Consider the following 19,247-nt stretch of genomic DNA (forward strand, 5'->3'; position numbering starts at 1 on the left):
TGGTAAATACAATCTATAGTAGAAAATCTGAGTGAGCAAAGCTTTAAAATAAAGAGAAGGACAGCGGAGAGCAGTGGTCAAGTGTAAACTTTGTACATACGAGGTTCTGGGTTCCATCCCCAGCAGCAGGAAAAAAAATCAAACTTGAAATCTGAACTCAAATTTTATCTTTCCATTTTTGTTTGAGTCCACATGTGGCAGTGGTCAGAACATACTCCTGGCTCGGTACTCAGTGATCACTCCTGGTGGGGTTCAAGGGACCATATGTAGTTCCACGAATAGGAGCTGGGTTGGTCACATGCAAGGCAAGCCTCTTAACCCTACACTATCTCTGTGGTCCTATATTTTAGATAAAAATTGCCTCTGGAGTGAGTTACTTTTCTAACAAAAAGAATGTGTCTGATTAACACTCTGCAAAACAAAACAAAAACAAAAAACCCTTTGCAATTACTCACTTAATAAATGCTGGTGGCATATCTCTCTTCAAAATCTGATCCTCTGTCGTTTGAACAGTCTCTTTTCCAACCTAAGAGAAGAAAGATTCACAATTTAAATTTAAATATACATTGTCAGACTTTTAAAAACTAAACAGATTTCAGGGCCGGAGCGATAGTACAGCGGGTAGGGCGTTTGCCTTGCACATGGCCGACCCAAGTTCGATCCCCGGCATCAAATATGGCCGCCCATCACTGCTAGGAGTAATTCCTGAGTTCAGAGCCAGGAGTAACCCCTGAGCATTGCTGGGTGTGACCTCCCCCCCCCAAAAAAAAGAGAAAAAACTAAATATATTTGAAACATACACTTTATAAATACTTCAGAATAATTCAACCAAGGGAAAGACTGAATGCAATCAGAAAAATTAAAAAAGAAATCTACCACTGAGAATATATATGCATGTCTGTTTAACTGAGAAACTGCTATATCACTAACACAGTATATGAAGTATACTATCCAATTAGGCATACTAGCAACTAAACAGAAAAACAGCAGACATTCCTGTAAAGTAATTGTTTGAAGCAATCATGATTCTGGAACTAAAAAGCAAATGTAAAAAATACACTTCACTAATAAATGCATTCAGACTAAAACATGATTCTCCCCACCCCCAATCCTTAATTATAGAGCAACTGTAAAAGAAATAATATAGGGTTGGGGATGTGGCCCAGGGGTAGAGAACATGTGTGTTTGGCCCAATTTTAATTGCCTGGTAAAACACACACACACACACACACACTATAATTTTCAATGCCAATATAGAATAGTTTTGCACGATGAAGTAGAAATGTAATTTGGTAATTCTCCCTGGAAAATAGTTGGCTAGTTTGTGTCTGGAAATATCCTATCTAGGAATTGCACTTGTGAGAATACACCTTATAGGCAATAGTACCAAATGTGGTAATAATAATATTCAAATACATTCACTATCACATTGGTTATAAAACCTAAAACATGGCATCCAATTAAAAATGGCATTCAACAATAAGGAGTTACTTAATAAATTATGATATATTTTTAGATTGAGCACTATGGAGCAGTTAAAACCATAGTTAGGAGACAGCACTGCAGAAGATGTTTATAATATTATATTTCATTTAAAAAGAATAAAAATCATATTTAGATTGAGTACTATGGGGCCATTAAAACAATAGTTAAGAGAGACTCAGTGTCACGGGAAAATGTTTATAATATTGTATCACATGTAAAAGAAGAAATAAAAATAATACACTAACTACCCAAAAATCATTACATATAAAGCAAAACTCTGAATGACTATTAAACAAAATGTTAATATTTAATATACATGTATTAATGCTGGGAAATTTTGATGAAATTTGTATCTTGTAGTTTCTATTTTCAGAAATGAGATGTTATAATTTTTAATCACAATTGGTGACAGCGGGTTGGTTGAACCACACGCAGCTGTGCTCAGGGTTTACTCCTGGCTCTGTGCTCAAGGATCACTCCTGGGGATGCTCGGGGTACTATAAATCAGTGCTGAGGATCATACTGGGGTGGTCCATACACAGGGCAAGTTCATTACCCACTATACTATCTCTCCAAACCACAGTTTTTATCATTTAAAGGTAGTACTAAGATGTAACTCTGGGTTACTTAGGTGCAATTATTTCCCACCTATTAATTTCCTTAGCAATTATCTCTCATTTTCTGTCAGTCTCACTGTCACTGTCATCCTGTTGCTCATCAATTTGCTCGAGTGGGGCCAGAGCGATAGTACAGCGGGTAGGCATTTGCCTTGCATGCGGCCGACCTGGGTTCAATCCCCGGCATCCCATATGGTCCCCCAAGCACCGCGAGGGGTAATTCCTGAGTGCAGAGCCAGGAGTAACCCCTGAACATGGCTGGGTGTGACCCAAAAAGCAAAAAAAAAAAAAAAAATTTGCTCGAGCAGGCACCAGTAACGTCTCCATTGTGAGACTTGTGGTTACTGTTTTTGGCATATCGAATACGCCACGGGTAGCTTGCCAGGCTCTGCTGTGCAGGCGAGATACTCTTGGTAGCTTTCCAGGCTCTCCAAGAGGGATGGAGGAATCGAACCCGGGTCGCCCCCTGCAAGGTAAAACGCCCTAGTCACTGTGCTATCACTCCAGCCCAAAATAAACAAACTGTAGCACCACAGCACTGTAGTACTGTCAGTTCCATTGTTCATCGATTTGCTCAAGCAGGCACCAGTAACGTCTCCATTGTGAGACTTGTTACTGTTTTTGGCATATCTAATATGGTAGCTTGCCAAGCTCTGCCGTGAGGGTGTGATACTCTCGGTAGCTTGCCAGGCTCTCCGAAGGGGATGGAGGAATCAAACCTGGGTCGGCTGCGTGCACAGCAAATGCCCTACCCACTGTGCTACTGCTCCAGCCCAGTAATATCTAAATATTAATGGTCGAATTCTGTCAAATTCTGTCTAATCCCACATCTAATGAGATTATAGGTATGTATCCCCATATGTTTTTTATGCTCACAAATGGCACACATATTTACTTTCTTAAAAATTATTCCTCAAAGGAAAATTGCTCCTATAGCTGAAGCTGGAGAGATCATTAAGAGGTCAAAGACCTTGCCTTGATGCAGCTGACCCTGATTCAATCCTGATACTACAAATGGTTCCCGAACACCATCAGGAGTGATCCCTGAGCACAGAGCCTGAAGTATGCCCCAAGACACCGGCGTGTCCAAAACAAAATAAACCCAAAAATTGTTGCTGTAAAGATGGACGTCGATTTCTTGTGAAGTACATCATATATAAAGTACTTTAAAAGATGCAATTTTAAAAGTGCTTATTTTGAATGTTTAAACATTAAATCTTTTTTTAAATTTTATTAAAATACCATGATTTACAAAGTAATCAACAGGTGAGTTTTAGACATACAATGTTCTAGCTCCAAGCACACCATCAGTGTCAACTTCACTCCACCAGTGTTTCCAGGTTCCCTTCTACCCGGATCTGCCAGCTTGACAGGCACAGTTTAAAATTTGGTTGTTGTAGTTTAGATCTTATATTCTCAGTGTTGTTGACTCTGTGGTTTGAATATATAGCTATACCCTCACCTATCGTTTCTTGCATCTGCAAAGTATTTCACTGTGTGTATTCCACATCTTCATAATCCATTCATCTGCTATTGGACACTTAGGCTGATTCTTACTGTACTAAGTGCTGAAAAGAATAATAGTGTGCATATGTCCTTCTGAATGGATGTTTTTGTTTCCTAGGGATAGACAGCCGGAAGTGGAATTGCTGGGTCTTATGGCAGCTGAATTCTTAGTTCGCTGAGAAATCTCCATACTGTTTTCCACAGACAACATTCCCACCAGCAGTGAATGACACTTCCTTCCTCATCATGTTCTCATCAACACATATTGTCCCCAGTATTTTTGATATGTGTCATTCTTACTGGTGTGAGATGATGAAGAAGATGCAATTTTAAACCTAGTAGAGAGTAGATATTCACCAATTTTATAAAAATATAGCTACATTGGGGTATTATAAGTATGAAGTACCCTGTAATGCAGAAATCTGTGAAAAAATTCAAATCCAGAATTGAAAGTATCTCAATCCTACTATTAAGCAATTTTACTTTTGAAGTTTAAACAAAAAACAATTCTAAATGCACAGTAAATCAATTAAAGAAAGCAACACAATAAACTATTCTCAAGGAATACAAGTCATGCATAAGTTAATGAAAACATCAGAAAAGAAGGCGAACACATACACACACATACACACACACTGTGTAGCAGCCACAGCTTTCACAGACAATAGACGGTCTGTACCATAATAAAAGCCTTTCAAATGAGCAGCTGGTTTTCTAGAGTTTCTCCGATCAAAACATGACAGAATATTTCCAGATGCATTGTTCACTATATTTTCCAACTAAAATCACCCATTCAAAAAGTTTTTGGCCAGATTACAGGAAGTAAAAGATAAAATTCAGCGACAAAGTCACTAATTCATATGAAGGATAAAGAGAGTCTAGAAGGACATTCACACTTAGACACATGAAGTTTCCTTTTATTTTAAATATATCCATGCATGTATATATGTATAACATACTCGAGTGAGAGACTAAGAGAAACAGAATATCAGGGGCAAGTACCTCATATCTCTTCTAGAAAACAGTTCCATATTACTAAATATTTGTTGAGGACAACCCTATGTATCAGGTACTTCCTAAGTACTGAGGATAGAGTAGAAAATGAACATGAATTTCCTGCTCTCGTGGAACTTTATTCTATTAAGTAGACAAATAGAATATAAGGAACTGAATTAATAAACAAGAGCATGGCAGATAATGATAAAGGTGATGCTATAAAGAATGGATGGAAAAGAAAAAGTCAACTTTCAAAGGGGCCCAAGAATGTAGCTCAGTGGCAAAGCACTTGCCTTGCACATGTGAGGCCCTGAGTTGGATTCCCAGCACCTCCTCCTAACACCACAGACGTTATCAAGTGAGATCCCCTGCACCACAAGTGCTGCAACAAAGACAATAACTAAGTAGATAGTGACGGCTTCTATGCAGAACTCATGTTCTCCCCAATACTCACATCTCAATCTAAAATGTGTCCCCTCACCCTTCTTCACTGCTGGTGGGAATGCCGACTGTTCAGCCCTTCTGGAAAACAATTTGGACGACTCTCAAAAAATTAGATATTGAATTCCCATTTGACCCAGCAATACCACTGCTGGGAATATATCCCAGAGAGGCAAAAAAGTACAATCGAAACAACATCTGCACATGTATGTTCATCGCAGCACTGTTTACAATAGCCAGAATCTGGAAAAAACCCGAATGCCCCAGAACGGATGACTGGTTGAGGAAACTTTGGTACATCTATACAATGGAATACTATGCAGCTGTTAGAAAAAAGGAGGTCAAGAATTTTGTAGTTAAGTGGATGGGCATGAAAAGTTTCATGCTGAGTGAAATGAGTCAGAAAGAGAGAGACAGACATAGAAAGATTGCACTCATCTATGGTATATAGAATAACAGAGTGGGAGACTAACACCCAAGAACTGTAGAAATAAGTACCAGGAGGTTGACTCCATGGCTTCGAGGCTGGCCTCACGTTCCGGGGAAAGGTCAACTCAGAGAAGCGATCACCAACTACATTGTAGTCGAAGGCCATGTGGGGGAAGGGAGTTGCGGGCTGAATGAGGGCTAGAGACTGAGCACAGCGGCCACTCAACACCTTTATTGCAAACCACAACAGCTAATTAGAGAGAGAAAACAGAAGGGAATGCCTTGCCACAGTGGCAGGGTGGGGTGGGGGGGAGATGGGATTGGGGAGGGTGGGAGGGACGCTGGGTTTACGGGTGGTGGAGAATGGGCACTGGTGAAGGGATGGGTTCCCGAACTTTGTATGAGGGAAGTATAAGCACAAAAGTGTATAAATCTGTAACTGTACCCTCACGGTGATTCTCTAATTAAAAATAAATAAATTAAAAAAAAATAAAAATAAAAAATAAAAAAAAATAAAATGTGTCCCCTCAACTTTTTCCCCTCTGGAGGAGCTTGCCCTTCCCTCCTCCCTCCCTTCTCCCTCTCTCCCTTCGCCTTCCCTCCTTTCTTCTCTTTCTCTCTCTTGCTTTCTGTCTCTTCATTCTCTCATCCTTTCTAAAAATAAAACTATTATACTTTACAAAAATATTCTGACTCAAGTAGAGGTAATTGTTAAAGAAGGTAATTTATTTCATTATTTTGTATCTCTTCTGTAAGGAGAGAGGTATGTGAGGAAAGAAAAGAGATAATAAAAAAATAATCAACGGCAACATTTAAAAGCTACTTTAAAGCATTTAAGTGAGGGGCATTAAATCTGATTTCATTTTTCTAAACCGCTTTTATACTTGCAGTGACAATGTCCACACCTGGTCTGATCTTCAATTCAGTCAGCCTACATTAGGTAAACTAATGACCTGTTTTTAAGACACAACACGTAAAACTCAACTATGCAGAACAAATGCCGTTTTTACTTAGGGAATTGCTCTTTAGCCAAACTGCTCTTTTGCTGTCCCAAAGAACAACGTGGTGAACAGAAATACTCTATTTATGTTCTATTTCATCTCTGCTTCTCAATACAGAAGGCCAGTAACCCAATGTGGCTACTGAGGTACTCAATATGGCTATATTATCTGTTCTCCAACTTAGAAACTGAATCATTACTTTCATTCTTCCAAGTTTAAGTCCATTTTTAAGAGCAGTTTTTAATTTTACTAAATGAAATTGAGGGGAAGCTACAGAGATTTCCCACAATCTCCACCCCTACCAGGCACGGCTGCCTGAACTACCAACACCCTTTCATCAGCACCACCTTGCCAGGAATGGTACTTTTTTTACAGTTGATAAACCTTCACAGACACATTACAACCATTCAAAGGCCAGAGTTCATACAACACTTCACTCTTGATGTTGAATGATTTATGAGTCTGAACCCCATAATGAAATGTACCCATCATTTTAGTATCTATATAGAGTACTGCTTAGAAGGGACCACTATGACAATGCCAGTTGGAAATGGTCACTCTGGACAAGAACTGAGTGCTGAAAGGAGGTAAAGGGACATGCATGGTAACCTCTCAGTACCTATATTATAAACCATAATGTCCAAAAGCAGTGGGGGAAGGGGAGAGGGAGAGCAAGCGAGTGAGTGAGCGAGCGAGGGAGCAAAAGAGAGAAAGAGAGAGAGGAAAAGTATTTGCCATAGTGGCAGGCTGAAGAGGAGAGGGTGTGGCGGGAGGGAAACTGGGGGCACTGGTAGTGGGAAATGTACACTGGTGAAGAGAGGAGTGTTGGAACTTTGTATGACTGAAACTCAATAATGAACAACTCTGTAACTGTGTGTCTCACGGCAATTGAACTAAAAAATAAATCAAATTCTGTGTGTTGCCTAGTCATCCCTCTCCACGCCCAAACCCTAACAACTGCTGATCTTTTCACTGTCTCTATAACCGTACCTTTTCCAGAATGTCCTATAACTAGATTCAACAGTATTATATAGTCTCGGGGCCAGAGAAATAATAGAGCAAATAAGGCATTTGCCATGCATTCAGCCAACCAGGGTTTGACTCCTAGTATCACACAGGGTTCCCCAAGCACTGCCCGAAGAGCTAGAAGTAAACCCTGGGCACAGTGGGATGTGACTGCTCCCATAATAGATAGATAGATAGATAGATAGATAGATAGATAGATAGATAGATAGATAGATAGATAGATAGATAGTAGCCTTTCAAGACTGGCTTCTTGGGGATGCATAGATAGTGCCCAAGGTGCTTTGCCTTGCACACAGCTGACCTGGGTTCAATCTCTGGTGCCATATATGGTTCCCTGAGTATCACCAGAAGTGAGCCCTAAGCACAGAGCCAGGAGTAAGCCCTGAGCACTGCTGGGCATGGCCCAAAACAACTGAAAAAAAGATTGGTTTCTTTCAATTAAATTTCATTCTAATTGTCACACATGGCCAGAGGCTACCACATCAGCTAGCCTGGAGAAATGGGACTCCAAGAGCATCTAAGGTGTTTCTGCCTCCTGATTCATTTGTTTAATTCACTCTTCACATAGCCAGGAGACTAACATTTACTGCCGTCTACACTACTTGTTACTTTCCCAGGGAAAAGGCCCTAGCCCTGGAGGCAAAGCAGCCAGGTGGAGCAGAGGAGCAGAAAAAAGGTTTGGCCCGTTTCAGCACGTGGCTGACTAGACAAGAAAAACAGGCTCCGGTGGCTTCAACCAGGGAAACAGCTTGAAAGAAAGTTGAACCAGCCTGAGAGGGGGTGGGATGCCAAGTGAAAGGAAGGCGGATCCTACCGCTTCACCTGCCCGTGCAGAGGTTACGATCCAGAGCCTGCCAATTCAAGGCTCTTCCAGCTGGAGAATGAATGAAGAACATCTAAGCAAGTCCGTTTCTGGGCCAGGAATGCAGCTAATGCATTAGAGAGAGCCTGGCCTTGCATGGGGAGGATTTCATTTCGCTCCTCCGCTTTCTGAAGAAAGCTTTTCAGAAAAATCATCTACACAGAAATAACTGTTTTGTTTGTTTTCTTAATGCAGAGAGGGTCAAAGAAATACCTCCACAGACTACAGCACATGCTGAGCATGCAGAAGGGGTTCAATTCCTGGCACCTCAGGTCCCTTGCAGTGCCAGAAGCAACCCTCAAGCACCCAATCAGGAGTAACTCCAGAGCACCACTGATGTGGCCCCACTACAAAACAAATACAGAGAAAGACAGACAAATCTATCGGCCTTACAGTCTTGAGTGCTGAGCAGGTTTTTCCAGGTCGGTATTGACACACATCCCTTTCAAATTCAGTCTTCACTTTACATGGTCGATTAAAAAGTGTGATTAAGGAAAACACGTATAACAAATACAACCTTTAAAATTTTAAAGCTAAACACACACACACACACACACACACACACACAAATACAACTTTGCTGTAGGTTAACTGATGTAAACAAGTTCTGGTTAGATATTTATTTATTTTTGTTTTGGTTTTGGGGCCCTACCACCACACTGGTGGTGCTCAGGGCACTACTCCTAACTCCGTGCTCAGGAGTTGCTCTTGGCAGCTCAAAAGACCATAACGTGCTGGGACTCAAACCCTCCTGCACGCAAAGCATATGCTCAGCCTATTGAGCTATTTCTCCAGTTCATCAATTTTCTGGCTACAGAAACTTCTGAAATGTCGCAGACCCTTCTACTATTAGGTGATCACCTGTAACCATTCAGTCATGCTTTTGTTTTATGCCCTGCTCATACACTTCAGATAGAGCCTATGCCAGCAGTCAAGGCACAAGGCAGCACGAGGCCATCTCTCCACCAGGCACATGTCACATTCAGACTGGCACAGGAACAGCACAGGATGAAAGTACGTCTCTAAGCCACGTGTTGGCAAGCCTGAGCACTTGGAGAAATTCACACGGACGTGGGCTATGGCAAACTCCAAACAGACCGTGAAAATCCAGGCCCGTGGGAATCCACTTTTTTCTGATCAATTTTAAAACCAAATGACCTTGAATAACATGACATTATTCAAGACCTACTATAACCCAACATGCATATTATGGCCTCACAATTGAATTCCGTTGCTGAAACTGAGATTTGTTGGTTCTATGAACTGCTAAAATGATTTTTATTTCCTTCTTCAGAGAATTGTCTGTAAGTCTTAAGGTCCAACTCTACCCAATTCAGTAAATAAACAGTAAGTGCCAACTATGTGTCCACTAAGTGGTAAAAGAATAAGAAATATAGCATCCTTAGACATATAAATTGAAATAATGGTAGTAGAAGAGTAAGAGTCCTGGGAAAAATTTTTAGGGAACTTGGCAGGAAAGCTGGCTTCTACTGAAGAGCTTTTTACTTTGTCAGTAGTTAATCTGAATACCTTTTGTTCATATGTGACTTTAGTTCAAAACACTATGTGAGAGGCCTTTTTATCTTCTGCAGTTATTATTCTTCCTGCTGTTGTTACTCCTTTTATCACAACCTACTTGATTTGGTTCAGTCATGTAGAGAGATTTGGGTTTTTTCCAGGGAAAAAACCTTGATTGGTTCAAGTCCAACCCCTGCCCCCTGCTTCCCATACACACACCCAAACTAAATATATGTTCATATAAGATGTCTCCCTCAGGGGCTGGAGTGATAGCACAGCGGGTAGGGCGTTTGCCTTGCACGCGGCCGACCCGGGTTCGATTCCCAGCATCCCATATGGTCCCCTGAGCACCGCCAGGGGTAATTCCTGAGTGCAGAGCCAGGAGTGACCCTTGTGCATCGCCAGGTGTGACCCAAAAAGCAAAAAAAAAAAAAAAAAAAAAAAGATGTCTCCCTCAGCCAGAAGCAGAAGACAGGATGCAGCAAAAAGGACCTGTTACCAATTTGTACAGTGTTAGATGATAGCAACAGAGCTTTATATTAGCAGGATAGCAGGAAATTGTAAGATAAAAATGTAAGTCTAACTACTCACAGTGGGCCAAGCTACAAAGTCAATTGACAGTAGCCAATCCATTGTCACCAAAGAAGGCAAAGTGTGGCCATCTGCCTATAATTTGGTTCAAATCATTGTTTCCTAAGGCCTAAGTAGTAATCTAATCAATCTATTATACTGGTCATTCTGATATAGTTAACTATAACTATAACTATAACTATATCCAGAACTATATTCTGGATATAGTTCTGATAAGGAACTATATCCAGTGCCTGACTTAAACAAGGATAATTTTTTTTTTTTTTTTTTTGCAAGGGTGCAGGGGTTTGAACCATACCCGGCAGTGCTCAGGGACTACTCCTGGCTCTGCACTCAGGAATTACTCCTCGCAGTGTTCAGTGCCTAATACGGGGTTTGGGGATTGAACCAGGGTTGGGTGCATGCAAGCAACCCCCTACCCTCTGTACTATGGCTTCAACCCTATAATAATAAAATCTTTATGACCCATCACCAGCAACAACTTTTATTGTTTTCCAACAGTGGAGCTACATTTGCAATTCCTCTGACCTATGCGAGATGGGTCAGCGCTATGCGAGAGCCTCAGCACTGAATCCCGGAAAACAGCAGCGACACCGTACCAAGCCCATTCACCGGGGCTCCTCAGATGGAGCGGGGGTCCTCTCTCCGCCCACTCCAGATGAACCCCCGGGGCCACAGACTTTCAGAACAAAAACCCAGGTAAGGCAGAAACGGGCTCTGAAGACACCAGGTCAACTGCCAGCGGAGATGGTCCATCGGTCCCTTCCCGTCTCCCTCCCCGTTCAAGATCCTGGCTATCAGGCCCAACTGCCTCTGGGCCATGTAAGCGCCACCAGCCTTGACCCAGACACTCACAAATGAATCTCAAAATGGATTACCTCCCTACAGTAAAGTCTCTGGACTCCAATCATTTACATATTTAGAATTTCAGGAGCAAAAGGAGAGAGTATGGGGAATATTGTCTGCCATGGAGGCAGGGGGAGGGTGGGAAAGGGGGGTATACCGGGGATATCGGTGGTGGGGAATGTGCACCGGTGAAGGGATGGGTGTTTGATCATTGTGTGATTGTAACCCAAACATGAAAGCTTGTAACTATCTCGCAGTGATTCAATAAAATTTAAAAAAAAATTTCAGTAGCACATGATATTCATGATAAACAATAGAAAATTAATTACCTAGAATCTGTCTGTGGCAGTCAGGCTTGAACAGTGGTGGTAAAATTCAAAATAATGGTAGTGGGAAGGTGTAATGGTGGTGGGACTGGTGTTGATATATTGAATGTAATCAATTAATGTGAAAACCTTGTGAAAATAGTTTTTTAAATGAATAATAAAATAAAAAAGCTTTATGCCCAGAAGACCTCAAATTCTAGAGCCTACTCTGATTTCCAACTCACATATTTAATCAAGTGCTTATGAGTACTTCCTATGTGGGAGGTCCAGGGTACAACACATTGATGGAGGCAGAATAAGTGAGTATACACATTTGCAAAGCCATACAAACCATATGGCTTTGTTTCTATGGCTTTGCAAAATAATTTATAAATTTGAGCTGCTTTTTTTCTCAGAATTTTGACTATTCTAGGTCGTTTGTGTTTCCATATGAATTTTAGTGATGTTTCTTCTATTTTCTTGAAGAATGCCATTGGGATTTTAATAGGGATTGCACGGAATCTATAGAATGCTCTGGGTAAAACAAACACTTTAAGAGTCCACGAGGAGCCAGAGCAACAGTACAGCAGGTAAGGTATTGGCCTTGCACATGGTAAACCTGGGTTCAAACTCAGTCACCCAACATGGTCCCCCAGCACTGCCAGGAATAATTTCTGAGCATCTACAGGTGTAGCTCCAAAACAAACAAAACAGTTCCAAGAGCATGGACTATTCCTCCATTTCACTGTACATTTTTGTTTTTTAACATAGGGCTAGGAAAAATTTAGTGATAGGGTACATGGTTTGCATATATGAAGTCCTAGGTTCAACTCCTAGCACCACACAGACAAAAAGTTATTCTTTTTAACAATGACAGAATTTTATTTCTTTTATCTCCTTTGTTAATTTGACTCCTGGGTACTTAATTTTTTTTTATCCTGACTTTTGTTGTTTGCTTTATTTTGTGTTCACACCAGGAAGTTCACAGGGCTTTCTCCTGGCTCTGTGAAATGGGACCACAGGGGATACCTGAGATCAAATCTAAGTCAGCCAAGTGCAAGGCAAACACTCTGCATACTGTGCTATCTCTCCAGCCCGTCTGGGACTTAATTCTTTCTGATGTAATTATAAATGGGATTTTTTAAAACAGGGCCTGGAAGTTGCAAATTAGCAGCCTTTGTGCAGAATTTGGGCCCAGAAAGGTTCTGTTTGGTTCATATAATTTTTAGTCAAGCAGATATATAAATACACAAATCTTTGATATTTGTTAAAATATTAAAAGATCTAGTCACCTTACAACAACATCCCAATAAGGAGACAATTTGCTGGGACCCAAATAGCGAATATACTTTGTATTACTCTTTATAATCTTGACATTCGGACCTTTTCATTCATTCGTGCCATTGCTTGGTCCCTGTGGTATTGGATTTATCATTCCTATACTAGGCAAACCTCTCAGGGCCTTATAAAAGTTCCTGACACCACTCATAGAAATTCCTTATCTACCTCCTCTGTAAATATTTTCCTTTATAAAAGTGTCCTTGTGAAAGCTATGTGAAATACTGAGAAGAATTTATGTCAGGAATGGCAAATGGTGATGCATGGGCCAAGAAAAAGCCACAACCTACTCTGTCTGACCTGCACTTTGTGTGTCGGGGAGTGGGGGGCTCCCAAGCAGTGCTCGGGGGTGAAGCCACACCAGGCAACACTTGTGGTGCTGCTCAGGCCTGGTGGTGCTATAGGCCATGGTGCACAGGAGACCAGACGCTACCAGGGATCAAATTAATGGCCTTAGCATGTGCTCCAGCCCTTTGAGCTATCTCCCTGAGTATCAGTTTTTATTTATTTTTATTTATTGGAAGAGAGACTGGACGACACCCAGCAGTGCTAGGAGGCTATTCCTGGCTCTGTCTTCAGCAGTGATCCTCAGTGGTGCCCAGGGGGCCGTATGCAGTGTTGGAAATCAAACCTGTGTAGGCACAGTCAAGACAATCAGACACCTCCTTTACCATCTCTCTGTCCCCCATTAGTTTTAAATGGAAAATTACACATTAGAAAGAAATCATAAATGTCCAGATTTTACTTGAATATCAGAAAGAAAAGGTCTTTCTAAGCCTTATTCCCATACGGTAACAACAAACTGGAGATAGTGACTTTAATCAGGATCAGCATTTTTTGGCCCAGCAGGTATCTGAACTTGTGTCAACAATCTGATGTAACAAAAAAAAATTTGTCTTGGGGATCTGAGCATGGGTAGGGCATTTGTCTTGCAAGTAGCCAATCCAGGTTCGATCCCTGGCATCCCATATGGTTCCCCAAGCACTGCCAGGAATAATTCCTGAGTGAAGAGTGAGGAGTAACCTGAACATGCTGGGTGTGACCCAAAAAGCAAAAAAGGAAAAAGAGAAAGAAAAAGAGAGATTTCATCTCAATGAAGAGAAGTGCATTAGGGCCTGGAGACACAGCTCAAAGCACTGGGACACAGGCTTTGTGTGCAGGAGGTCTTGGTTCATTCTCTTGACCACATGGTCATAAAGCACCACTGGAAGTGACCCCTGAGCACTACCAGGGGTGACCCAAAAATAAGAACAAAACAGGAGCCAGAGATACAGTACAGAGGTAAAGATGTTTGCCTTGTATCCAGCCAACACTGGTTTAAATCCCCAGCATCACACAGGGTCCCCTGGACACTACCAGGGGCCACTCCCAAGCACAGAGCCAGGATTAGCTCCTGAGAGCATCAGTATAGTCCCAAACCACCACCTCTCCAAAAAAAAAAAAAAAAAGAGCAGTTAGGCAAGTTCCCTAATATGAATTTTTAGTTATGCCCCAGCTCTATCAGAAATAGAATGAAAAAAGCAAACCTTCCCTTGTATAAGAAAAGTTGTTTGGAAGAAAACAACATGAAGTAGATTTTCATAGGATTTATATTTTTCTTCACCTTTTTCTGTACATTCCAGATGTTTTTGTTGCTATTGTTGTTTTGGGAGGCCACAATTGATTGGTGCTCGGGGCTTACTCTTGGCTCTGTGCTCAGAGTAAATAAGTATAATTGAGAAACAGACAAAACTTCTAAAATGTATGGATTAACAACATGCTTAGTAGGCAACAATGAAGAAATTAATGAGAGGGCTGGAGCAATATAGTATAGCAGGTTGGGCATTTGCTTTGCACACGGCCAACCCAAGTTTGATCTCCAGCACCCCAGATGGTCCCCCAAGCCTGCCGGGGTGAGCGCTGAGCACAGAACCAAGAGTAAACACTAGCACCCAAAAAGGAAGGAAGGAGGGAGGGAGGGAGGGAAGGAAGGAAGGAAGGAAGGAAGGAAGGAAGGAAGGAAGGAAGGAAGGAAGGAAGGGAGGGAGGGAGGGAGGGAGGGAGGGAGGGAGGGAGGGAGGGAGGGAGGGAGGGAGGGAAGGAAGGAAGGAAGGAAGGAAGGAAGGAAGGAAGGAAGGATGGATCAGAGTCTAAAAGGATAAAATTCTGACCACGTGCAAACACCTAATTTGAAATGTACACCAGAGAGAACACAATCAGACAGGTTGAAAGAGCATGGTTAATACCTGTAGGTGGTAAACTCTAAGACTAAGAAAGCTCATTTGATGTATCATAATAGTGTTAAGGTGCCTTGAGAGTAGCTGTTTATTCTAACCCAGTATGAGACTAGTTAAATATTAGCAAAGCCGCCTACCGGACTCGTGTTTACGAAGATGGGGTGTAGGCACGGCCGACCCAGGTTCGATTCCCAGTGTCTCATATGGTCCCCTGGGCACTGCCAGGAGTAATTCCCGAGTGCAAAGCCAGGAGTAGCCCCTGTGCATTGCCGGGTGTGACTGAAAATGCAAAAAAAAAAAAAGGGGGGGGGGGTGTAGGGAGTCTTCCTATATGCAAATACTTCATTCTCTCCCTTAACTAAGAGTCTCTACAAGATTTCATTTCCATGTACTTCTTAGACACCTGCTCCGACAGTCATCAGTTTACTATGGCAGGTACTCGGTATAGGGAGAACTGTTCTCCGTCTCTTTCTCCCCAACTTGCAGACACACAGGACACACACATAGGCTGTCATTTCACAGAGAATTTCAGCATGGGAAATAACTGGATGATCTTACTCAAACTCTTTACTGTAAAAAAAAAAAAGGCTCAGAGAGGGGCTGGAGCGATAGCACAGTGGGTAGGGCGTTTGCCTTGCACTCGGCCGACCCGGGTTCGATTCCCAGCATCCCATATGGTCCCCTGAGCACCGCCAGGATTCCTGAGTGCAGAGCCAGGAGTAATCCCTGTGCATCACCAGGTGTGACCCAAAAAAAGCAAAAAAAAAAAAAAAAGGCTCAGAGAGACTGTGTCTCTTTTTTATTTACTTATTTTTTTTGTTAGTGAATCACCGTGAATCACCTATAATCAGTTACAGGCTTATAAACTTTCGTGCTTGCGTTTAAGTCATACAATGATCAAGTACCCATCCCTCCACCAGTGCCCATTTTCCACCACCAATGGTCCCAGCATCCCTCCCACCACCCCCACTCTGTTCCCACCACCCCACCCCGCCTCTGTGGCAGGCCATTCCCTTTTGCTCCCGCTCTCCTTTTGGGTGTTGTGGTTTGCAATAGAGGTATCAAGCAGCTATCATGTTCGAGACCATGTCTTTTAAACAGACCAGTTTTCTTAAACTGCAGAACCAGAAATCCATGCCACTTAGCTCCATTTCCTGTATTTGAAAGGACACTTCCTGAGTTGTAAGCAAGATGTTTGGTGACAAATACTCTTACACTGTTTACATTTAGGTATAAGATGTACATAAGCAAATGCTATGCATGCCCAATTCTCACCCTGTTGTTCTAATTTATTTTCTAAAAATCAGGCATTAATTATGGGGAAAGAATTAAACTCCTTTAGAATTTTTAATGTTTCTAATTAGTAAAATATTACTTAAGTGGAAACTCAATTAATTATAAAATTAATCACTTCAAATTCATAAATACATCCTCAAAAGTAAGTGTTAATAAATACTTCAAATTAAGAACAAATCCCTTAGGTCAGGACTTTTTTTTTTTTTTTTGTAACCATGACACACAACTACTGGCAGAAAATAAGTGCGTTGGGCTGGAGAGAGAGTACAGCACAGGGCATTTGCCTCGCATATGGCTGGCCCAGGTTCAATCTCGGACACTGCATATGGTGGTCCCCTGAGCACCACCAGGAGAGATCCTGGAGAACAGAGCTAGAAGTAAGCCTTGAGTACTGCCAGGGGTGGCCCCAAAACCAGAAAGAAAAGATTTTAAAAAAAAAAGAAAAGAAAGAAAGAAAAGGAAAATAAGGCCTGATAGAAAAGAAAAAGCACATCAGGTAAGATGTTTGCCTTGCACATAGCTGATTAGGGTTCAACTCCCAGCATGCCATGTGGTCCCCCAGGCCCATTAGGAGTGATCCGTGAGCAGAGCCAGGAGGAAACAAACCCTGAGCACAGCGGGGTATGGGTCCCCTCCAACCAAAACATAAGTGTGAATGAAATCAGTGAAGTAACTAAGAAAGGAAATTAAGTTAATACGTTTAAGTTTAATTCTACAACTTTCTTATCCTCCTACAAATATTCTCCAACTACTCCATTCTAATTCCTTCTATTCCTATACAATTAACTCAGGAAATCTCTATTCTACTTTTATTCATTTTTCAATATACCCATATAAGGAATCGACTCTATTAAGTGCCTACCTGGCCTTCTCTAAGCCATGTTTTTAAAACCATGATTAAAAACGGGGGGAGAAGGGGGCACGCTGTATGTTGCTAGGGAAAATTAGGTCAGTTCTCCCAATAGTCCTCTCTGCCTCATATATTTTAAGGAATATGAGAATATATTCTGTGCAGCCTCAACATATTATCAAATATAAATATAAAGTTCTCCTGTGCCATAAATATTTAGTTCCTTGAAGTACCTCAGATGCTCAACCAGCATCAAAACAAACTCCACCCATTTCCTCAGTACCCTCTATCCAAAGCTACTTTCTCAAAGTACCATCATTACCCACTAACATTTAAAATAGTAATCTTGGGGGGCTGGAGCGATAGTTCAGCAGGTAGGGCATCTGCCTTGCACGAGGCTGACCCAGGTTAGATTCCCAGCATCCCATATGGTCCCCCGAGCACCGCCAGGGGTAATTCCTGAGTGCAAAGCCAGGAGTAACCCTGTGCATCGCCAGGTATGACCCAAAAAGAAAAAAAAAGTAATTTTTTTCCGTTTTTATTGACAACACATTTTTCCCCCCTACCAGATTTGGTTTAGAAACATGTAGAATTCCTAATTACATGGTAGATTCTGCAGAAAAGCCTTGGTATGGAACCACCATTTATAACACAGCTCCTGGAGGGAAATGTCTACAAAATGAGATGGTGATGTTCAAATACAAAGTATTTTTGAATTAGGAAAACTGGGACCTAGAGCTTCAGCCAGTGTTACTCCAGCTAACATAGAGTAACATATAAAGATTTCGGATTTGGGAATGAATCTCACCTTACTTATTCCACATTGCTGGGCAAGTAACTAAATCTCTTTAAATCTCCGTCTTGTTTCAATAAAGGGTAAAAGTAAAATCTCCCTAAGGGCCAAAAAGAATCTAAGACATCCATGAACTGCCTAGAATGGGGCCTGCAAGATAACAGAAACCTCATATAAATTAGCTGCCATTTCTTTTCTTTCGCCTTTAACAGTGTGGATTTGAGACGTCAAATTTCATTTTAAAAAAATATTTTTAACACATATTGTAATTCTGGAACACTTCATACCTCATCAAGTCTATTTAACAACCCTATAGTAGTTATCATTACTATCTCATTTTACAAATAAAGAATGGAAAGTTCACTGATTTGTGTAAAATCCTCAAACAAACCCATCCTCTAATCCCAATCCACAATGTTGGGATTTTTAAAAAACAAAAGGAAAGGGGGCTGGAGCAATAGCAGAGAGTAGGGCATTTGCCTTACACGTGGCCGACCCAGATTTAATTCACAGCATCCCATATAGTCCCCCGAGCACCACCAGGAATAATTACTGAGTGCATGAGCAACCCCTGTGCATGGCCGGGGGTGACCCAAAAATCGAAAGAAAAAAAAAAAAGAAGGAAAGAGATTCAAAGTCTATGGCTCTATCAGATGGCAAAAAGAATACTTTTTTAAAGTATCGAGCTCACAATAAGCAAATGTAGACCACCAGGATATAGTCTAACAGTGGTTTTCAACCTTTCTTTATAAACACAACCCCATGAAACCAGGAGAAATATTTTGCAGACTGAGAAGGCAGAAATTTTTTAAAATAACATTTATAACAGTATCTTGGGGCTGGAGCGATAGCACAGCGGTTGGGCGTTCGCCTTTCACGCGGCCAACCCGAGTTCGATTCCTCCACCCTCTCGGAGAGCCCGGCAAGCTACCGAGGGTATCGAGCCCGCGCGGCAGAGCCTGGCAAGCTACCGTGCGTATTGGATATGCCAAAAACAGTAACAATAAGTCTCTCAATGAGAGACATTACTGGTGCCCGCTCGAACAGTATCTTGTGTACTCAATTTTTTTTCTGCAATATGAAAATACAGAAACACAGGCTGTGTGAAAACACCAACCTAGAACCTAAGAG

The 19,247-nt window shown here is 41.6% G+C and overlaps 1 protein-coding gene across 3 annotated transcripts in view; it reads right to left on the reverse strand.

Moving 5' to 3' along the window:
• Nucleotides 1-19,247, reverse strand: part of VCL (vinculin) — a 136,056-nt gene that overhangs the window by 86,423 nt on the left and 30,386 nt on the right. For all 3 annotated transcript variants that reach the window (XM_055131512.1, XM_055131511.1, XM_055131510.1), the window contains exon 2: nt 456-526. In XM_055131512.1, the coding sequence (XP_054987487.1) occupies nt 456-526 (71 nt within the window). The remainder of the gene's footprint in view (nt 1-455; nt 527-19,247) is intronic.

This window comes from Sorex araneus, chromosome 3 (assembly GCF_027595985.1).
Source record: "Sorex araneus isolate mSorAra2 chromosome 3, mSorAra2.pri, whole genome shotgun sequence".
In the NCBI taxonomy this organism is placed as follows: domain Eukaryota; kingdom Metazoa; phylum Chordata; class Mammalia; order Eulipotyphla; family Soricidae; genus Sorex; species Sorex araneus.